Source organism: Arachis duranensis, chromosome 3, assembly GCF_000817695.3.
Source record: "Arachis duranensis cultivar V14167 chromosome 3, aradu.V14167.gnm2.J7QH, whole genome shotgun sequence".
In the NCBI taxonomy this organism is placed as follows: domain Eukaryota; kingdom Viridiplantae; phylum Streptophyta; class Magnoliopsida; order Fabales; family Fabaceae; genus Arachis; species Arachis duranensis.
The window spans coordinates 7,407,652-7,416,084 of NC_029774.3; the positions used below are offsets into that span (position 1 = coordinate 7,407,652).

At 29.6% G+C, this 8,433-nt stretch overlaps 1 protein-coding gene across 1 annotated transcript; it reads right to left on the reverse strand.

Moving 5' to 3' along the window:
* Nucleotides 1–1,290: 1,290 nt before the first annotated feature.
* On the reverse strand, nucleotides 1,291–6,001 carry LOC107477262 (lysine histidine transporter-like 8). The gene is made up of 5 exons (XM_052258741.1): nucleotides 5,429–6,001; nucleotides 4,251–4,384; nucleotides 2,700–3,133; nucleotides 1,990–2,121; nucleotides 1,291–1,881 (listed from the first exon to the last, which is right to left on the reverse strand). The coding sequence occupies exons 1-5, from the start codon at nucleotides 5,803–5,805 to the stop codon at nucleotides 1,396–1,398; spliced, it is 1,563 nt and encodes a 520-aa protein (XP_052114701.1). The 5' UTR covers nucleotides 5,806–6,001; the 3' UTR covers nucleotides 1,291–1,395.
* Nucleotides 6,002–8,433: the final 2,432 nt, after the last annotated feature.

An 8,433-nucleotide genomic window follows, 5' to 3' on the forward strand; every position in this document is an offset into this window, starting at 1 on the left:
TGGTTTAGAATATTGTACAGTCCTTTATGTTGCAGCTTTGGCATAGAATCTTGAGGTCCTTCTAGCATGACTTCTTATAATATTTATTTTGTTGGAGGTCAGCTTGTTCTTCTAGCATGATAATAAACTTGGTATGCATAATATAAAATTCCTTGATAAGGGTTTTGTTGAAATTAATTTATTAGATTTTTTTCATTTTATCATTAAAGCATTGAACTTGTATTGGATTGTGATATATGAGTATCACACACCACACCTCTATGACAACAATAACATTGCATCCCTCAGTCAATCTTCTATCAATTTTCTTCTTAGTGTTTAACAGAAACTCTTGAATTGCTGTGTTAAGTTCAAAGAGAGGCTTCTCAGTATCCCCTATTCATGTCATTTTTTGGAGTCGAAATTTCATGAATAACTCTAGATTTTAGTTGGTGTAATAGTTTGGATTTGATTCTTATCACGGATTTCATATTTTTGCTGGAAAGCCTACTCTAGATATTAGAGAAGTAGAGAGGACAAAGTGGAGTAAGTCCCAAAAAAAAGAGGAAAAGAGTAGAGTATGGCGGGTGTCAGATGAGATGCGAGAAATTTAATTTTCAACCCATCCAAGTTAATAAAATATAACTCAAGTCCAAAAAATAGTTAATATAACTAAATTTTATATTAACAGAGTAACTCATAATTTTAAACATTTAATTAGATAATAATATAAATATTTTACATTATTGCATATCGAAATTTAAAACTATATATAACGAGGATACACTCTTGTTAACACTATTTAAAAAAAAATTGTTACTTTTCATATTTACATGTATGTATTACCACAATTATTAAATTTGACCATAATGAGTGTGAGCGAATTGGTTCGAATCGAGTTGATCGAACTGTATGTGTTTATCACACCTTCACAAATAATTTTAAAATGGCTAAAATAAAAATCGAACTTATAAAAAATATTTATACACAATTTTTTTATTCGTTAAGCTATGTTTAATCTTTTGTTTTGTATCATAGAAAACATATATATCTATATATAAAAAAAAATATTACTTCACGAGTTGTGCATAGCTCACTAAATAGGAGAATGATGTATCATATATAACTCCATTTCAAAATAATTTTGACATTCTAATAGATTGAATAGCACTACAAACAGCTATTCAAACTTTAATATATTTACATACTCAAAAGTTAGAATTGCATTTTTGTATACATACGGACATAAAAAATGATCTAAAGTCTGTTCTGTTTCTTTCATTTGAGAAACCAGTAAATAATAACAATGGACAAGCTATATTTTGGTTATTAATTAATTAACAATTAACCTTCAATGACTTAACTTAATTCTGCTAGTTTAATTAATTAATTAATTAAATTGATTCATGTTATTAATTACGGTTTGAAGAAATTGGCATTGAGACGTTTATCAATTAGAGTCTTCAAAGCAGAAGCTATCAAAAGAGCAGCAATAAACATTCCTAAGCAACCAAGAACAACATTGAAGCACCAAGCGAAGCTTCTTGTACGAGGTTTCTTAATGGCCACCCACATAAAACATGGGTATGCATAAGACATTGGCACGAATGCGATTCCACCAAGAAGAAGTGACAGTGATGGTAGGAAGGGGAACACCACGGCTACAAAGAAAGTTAATCCTCCAAAGAAAAGACGAATGCATATTCTGACCCACCTCGGACACTTGTTGTTCTTTCTGGCTGTGATTTTGAATTCAATGTTGTCGAAAAATGGCATCGCATATACTTGGTAGCTACTCAGGCAATGCAGAATTACTAAAAAGTACATTGCTCCTATTGTGAACTTCGTTACTTGATGCGCGTGCATGTGTACAAACGAAGTTAATAGCCCGTCTTTTTCAATCTGCAACAAAGGAACATACATACATTAAGTTTGTCAAACTAATAGTGGTAATGAATGAATATATATACATATATAGATGCAAATTATTAGTTAAGTTAAAATTCTTGCCTGTTTTCCGTAAGCCCAAAATCCGGGAAGAGCCAGGGGATAAACGCACATGGCAATTATTGCGTACGAAATGATCACTCCTCTACGCATTTTTACGTTGGATTTCTCTTTCAAATCTGATGGAAGCGTTCCCTGTGTAATTAACCAGATACATAAATGTCAATCTAATTTGATTATGGAGTCTCTACCCAAATGTGAGAATACAGAGACATGTCATGTTAAGTAGTTTAAACAAATATTATAAATTTATTTATGAAATCTTAGTCAAAATTTTGAAAACCGAACTGAATGTTAAATTAAAGGAATTAGAAGTTTAAGAATTTAAAAGTTTAACTAAGGTTTAATAGGTGTTGATTTAAATATAATAAAATAATATATTTTGTATAAAATATATTTTTATTTAATTTTTTTTATTTAACCGATTTACCATTATAAAATTGGACTGATTTAACGGATTTATTAATTTTTGAACAATTTTCTGTTTTTTTCTAGTTCATTATAAATTAATTTTTATCTTAAACTGAATCCGTGAATCGGTCTAGTAACTAATTTTTTATGAACCTGTATAAATAAATTGGTTTGATCTAATTTTCAAAATCATAAACTTAACTATTATTTTTTATAACTATATTTTTATGTGAATAATTATAAACTCATTTTTTTGGTGTATTTTTTTCTAATTATAAGCTCGAATATAATTAATGACTCACCTGTATTTCGAGTATAAGATTATGGCCCCGGAAAGCAAGCAAAATGATTCCAATGGAATTCATAACGTCATTAGCCTTAGCCACGTTACTTCCATGCATCGTTGTACTATAGGACACGTCATCATTGGGCTTACCCGTCTTGACGGAGATGGCCCAAAAGAGTGTGCAATAGGCGATGGCGGCGACAGAGCCGACGGCGGAAACAGCAGCCATTGAATTGAGGTTTGGCAACTGAGCTATGAGAATGGCTATGCAAGTAAAGATCAAATACCACTGAACTCCAGTTAGTGAGTGGAGAGTACAATTATCCTTTTCACAAAGTGTCTTGAATAGTAGGTCTAGGGTTCCACCACCGGTGATAATTAAGATTACGCACGTTCCTCCGGAGAGGTAACTCACCGGAAATAGTGCTGCCACCTTCCCTAGTTTCTTACCTAACATTTATATAACATAGGTTAGGTTTGTGTTAGAAAAATCCACTCTTTTAAAGAACATGCCAAAAAAAATATAATTATTAAAAGTACAGCACATGTTATAAATATTATAAATAAGTTTTAATTAAATTAGGAGTTTAATTTTAATAATACTGATTGATTAAAAATTTATGTAAAATTATTTTATTCAATATGTGAAAATTGATTTCTTTGAATAATATAATAGGTGTAGTGCTGTTAAAGGCTACTTCAACATGAGTTAAAGTATGTTATCTTCTCCAAATGTTGGCATCAAATCAAGTTGAAAATATTTATATGTGCTATATATAAAGGTAATGAGGTGTTTAATTTCTAGATGACCCAGTGGGGCTCTGTTAAAAAATGGACAAAAACTATATATAAAATAGACCATATATCAATAAGCTAAGTGAAAGTAGAAGTGATGTATCATGTGTAGTGGCTGGCATATATAGAAAATTTTGGTGCATGCCATCCTATAATTGATGAGATAGCACTTTCAAAACAAGTATTTTCAAATTTTACATTGGAAAAAGAAAATTAATAATGGAACACGTTCAGAATATATTTACTAGCAGATGATGTATGCGAGAACAAAATATATAGTATATATGTAGTTAAGGTGGAAAAAAAATATAATGGAATACATCCACTATCATACCACTACTTAATTTGGTCTTGGTAAGATTCTAGAATTCATCATATTAAAATTAGATATATGTTAGTTGATGAGTTTCGGAATGATATTAGTTTAAAAGCATATTAAAAAATTATATATTTAATATAATATGTACTAATTTAAAGAAAATAATAATTTTTTAATTATGGTATTAAGATATTTGTTAACAAAATCTTTCAAAATATATAAAGAGTATAATCCAAGCAAATGATAAAAAGTGCCTTCCTACTGTATATATGGCTAAAGTGGGTTGTAAAATTTAAAACAAAAGAAAAATATTATTTTGTCATAAATAATTAATTTTACTTAATTAAGACCATCATCTTATTAGCGTGTTGAAATAGCATATTTCTTCTTTTCGAAACAAACTTAGCTTAATTAGTAGAATAATAAAAGTGGAAGTTTGTGTTATTGCTATACCAAAAGCAGCCATAGCGAGAACGAGGAATCTGCTGTGCCGAATTCCAGGAACTGATTCATGAAGCTCAACAAGGAGAAATATGGTGTATAGCTGCCAAATAAATGCCAGAGACAAACATACACTACCCCATGCCCTGCAATTATTTCCATTTCATTATTCATTAATTTATATATATTCCGCAAATTATTATTCCATTATTGTGGAATTTGTCCAATAACAATAATAGTATACTGTACTGAAAATGTATGCATGTGTTATTATATTATATTTCTTTTTTTCTTTTTGATTATAAATTATGTAAGTATATATATAGAACTATATATATAGAAGAGTAATGATGATAAATTCTGGTGAATTATACTCCACATATATAGAAAGTGAAAGATGTAGACCAAACGATCAGCCATTTCCATTATTGTATATGATATTTTTAGCTATATTATTATTATTATTATCATTATTATTATTATTATTATTTCTCTCCTCAAATAGTCATACAGATATACATTAAAAAAGAGTTAAAAAAATAATTAAATGAATAAATATTTATTTTATATAAATAACTAATTTAGTGATTAGTTTTTTAAGGATACATCATGATAATAAATTATAGTCATTATTGTTTGATCAATCAACTACTAGATTGTGTGAGTAGTAGTTATAAAAGTCTGTCAAAGACTTTTCTATATTTAATTTTTTCTTGAAGATATTTCATCTTTTTTCCAGATGCATTGCTTTTGCTTTAATTTGGGCCTATGACTTTTTATTTTGCGCTACCTCTTTTTGTTCTCTTTTTCCTATCACATTCACATACACATGTACGTGCGTGTATCACATGCATCATTGTCATGGTTTTCGTATCTCACTCTGCTACCTATACTAGCTACTCTTTCTGTATAAAAACCTTTTGTACTTTGTAATACTAGTCAATAATAATAATAATAATATCGTATTATTATACGGAGAATTAAAATTATATTAATCTGACATATAATATATCATATTTCATACACATGCACATATCTAACTCCAAGCAGTAAATTATTAATAGAACGACGACCAAGGGAAGTTAGGTGAGATTTGTTAGATTTAAGCTACTTCATCCATAAACAAATAAAATTTGTTGGATGAGATTATTTTTATTCAAATTAATAATGAATTTAATTAGATTACGTACCAACCAAGAGTGGCGAATGCAACGGGAAGCATGAGAGCCTGAAATCCAATATTTGAATTGAGAATATGAAACGCTGCAAAGTATGCATTTCCATTTCTTGATTCCGTGATTGGAAGCCACTCATCTTTCGGACCCTGCTGCTGTGAAAGGCCAGAGGAAGGTTCATCCTCGAATTCGGAATTAGTAGGGTAAATTTGGGAAGAAGAAGAAGAGTGACGACGATGATGCTGATTTTGATGTTCATTGATATTATCAATGTGTATCAACAAAGTAGAAGCTTGATGAGGAGGCAATGGCGGTTTCAGAATCGCATCGGAGTTGCTCAAAAGAACAGTTCCCGATCTGAAATTTCTTTCCTTCACCTCCTCCTCCGCCATTATTATTTTATTTTAGTAACTGAATTCAAGGAGAAAAAATTAAAATATGCAGAGATTATTGGTGGAACGGAATTGAACGAAACGAGAGAGGAAGAAATATAATATAATTCCTTGATTATATAGTTGAAATTAACGAGACTATTGAATAAGAGAGTTAGGGAGAAGGAACGTTGAAGGTACTTGGAAGTTTAAAGATGAAGACTTATACCGAATGATGAAAGGGAGATTCGACTCTCCCTTTATATAAGAGAAAATATTCTCATGTGACTGGTACACTGCTGTTCCAGCTGCGGTAGTTGAAATGACCAATATAGGGCTCTTAATTTGTCGTGTTGCAATTTGTTCCACCTACTTGGGAGAGATGTGACTAGTACAGTATTGCTGGCACTTAGGAGATTCAGTTCCAACTTATTACAAAACTTAATTTTTTATTTTTTGTCCTAGATTAATCTAATAATCAACCACCATTAACAATATTTAAAATTGTCCCAAACTGATTCTCGTTAATCTTTAGTTCCAGTAGTCTTCTAGATGAACAAAAATCTAACCCGAATATTTCTTTTTTCTAAAGATAAAGCATCTTTAGTTATAAGTAGTCATTTTCACATCAAATTTACAACATAAAACTAGGTGACTTGCCTTGATCATTTTCATTTCCTCAGGTGTTATCAAATAAATACTTTTGTTAGTATTGTTGTTTGAATAATGCTAGGAAACGAATAGAATTTGTTGTTTATCATCAGCAGTTAATCAATTATATTTAAAAGTATAGAGTATAGACTAACAATATATTGTTAAAACGATGGACTAAAGATATTAAATTATTGATTAAAAATATTGATCAATATAAAATAAAATTACTGGTCTTTAATACTTTTTTTTTTTAGTTTGAAAGAACAAGTTAAGTAAAAGTAATAAAAAATAAGATATGTGATAAAATTAAATTAAATTTTGAGTGATATTTTAAATTAACTTTTAACTATTTTTATTTTAGATAATACAAATACTTTTATACAGTAAATAGTTAAAAAATTATTACATATTATTTTGTTATAAAGAAAAATTCATAACCGTTAAATAAGGTGAGCGCTCACATAATTATCTTCAAGTAAAGTTTATAGTTAAAAACTGATAGATGATAATTTAATGGAAGAATGATCCTTGTCATCAAATTTCGTCCTACTTGAGTGACACAGGTGGCCCGTGCGAGTAGCCATACTTGATGTAACGCAATCAACGGTGTGACCGTCGTAGCCACAGTACCAGCACAACATTGAAGAAGAAGAAGAATGTTGACAATTTGGATTGACAGTTTTAGTTATGAATGAAATCATAATAAAACTCTGAAAAGGATGAAATTGTCAGAAGAAAGTGTCGACAGAATTGCAGAAAATAAGCGCAAACGAAATTGTCAGAAGGATGAAAAACTGCCCCAAAACTGCCGAAAAGATTACAAATTGCAAAGAGATGGTAAAATGTCAAAGGGTGATGAATTATCAGAAGGTGACGAAAAATATATGTTTTTTTCATGAGAGTAGGTAAGTAGCGAATAACAGTGATGTTTGATTTATTAGACTCGAAAAGACATAAGGCGAAAAAAAAAGTCTCAAAATAGTGATAAAAGACAAGAAAAAATGACACAAAAAAAGTGTAAAAGGTACAATGATTTTATCAGAAGAAAAATAACTTATCATCTTCAATGAGGATACCATGACTTATTAGACTCAAAAAGACAAAAAGAAAAAGATGGACTAATCGATGATACAAAAAAATGTCAATGCATAGACAAAAGAAAAGAAGAAAATACATAAAAAAAAGAGTACTTATGATAATAATAATAAAAAAAAACACAATTTTAGATAATCTAATAAAATACGTGATAAAATTAAATTAAATTATAAATAATATTTTAAATTAATCTTGAAAAACTTTTATTTTAGATAAATTAGAGAATACAAATACCTTTGTATGGTATGTAATTAAAAAATTATCATATATCTTGATATAAAGAAAAATCCATACCCGTGAAGTAATTGGTTGAGCATACACAATGATGATTTAATCATGTACAAAACGGTCATTTTGGCTACCTGAAAAAGGATAGAGGAACAAATGGGGCGCATGCTCTTCGTGCACCACACCACCTATGTGCACACCATAAAATTTATCAACTCAATCTAGACCTTTAATATTAGTTAAATAAATCTCTGCGGTTCATAAATTGGACCCGCAAGCACCCTTCGGCTACATGTGAAATTTTTTCCAATGGGTTGTTATGTGAATGAGACTTTTATTCAAATCAAATCGGAAATGCGTGGATTGCACTTTCAGAATGACGTCACCTCACTGATGTCATCTACGACAGTGTACTTGACTTTGGCATACAAGGATGGTGGACTAAATTGTAATTTGATTGTGACGGTATAATAATATTAGCATTTAGCAGCTTAATTAACTAGTTAGTTGCATAATTGTTTATTAATACTAATTAAGTAGCCTTTCACATCGAATCCATCAATACTTGATTTACTCTCGCTTTCCTAACTTAATGGGATTCATATATATTTTATGTTTAAATTTATTAATGTTCTTTATAGGAGAATATTCGGAATAATTAAGTTTTGAGTC

What these genes read in the sequence shown, in the direction of transcription:
- LOC107477262 (XM_052258741.1), bottom strand. Translation starts at nt 5,805, where the DNA reads ATGGCGGAGGAGGAGGTGAAGGAAAGAAATTTCAGATCGGGAACTGTT. An exon ending in GCATTCGCCACTCTTGGTTG is followed by an intron (nt 4,385 to 5,428) that starts GTACGTAATCTA and finishes AAATAATTGCAG; the next exon opens with GGCATGGGGTAGTGTATGTT. An exon ending in TTTGGGCTTACGGAAAACAG is followed by an intron (nt 1,882 to 1,989) that starts GCAAGAATTTTA and finishes CCTTTGTTGCAG; the next exon opens with ATTGAAAAAGACGGGCTATT.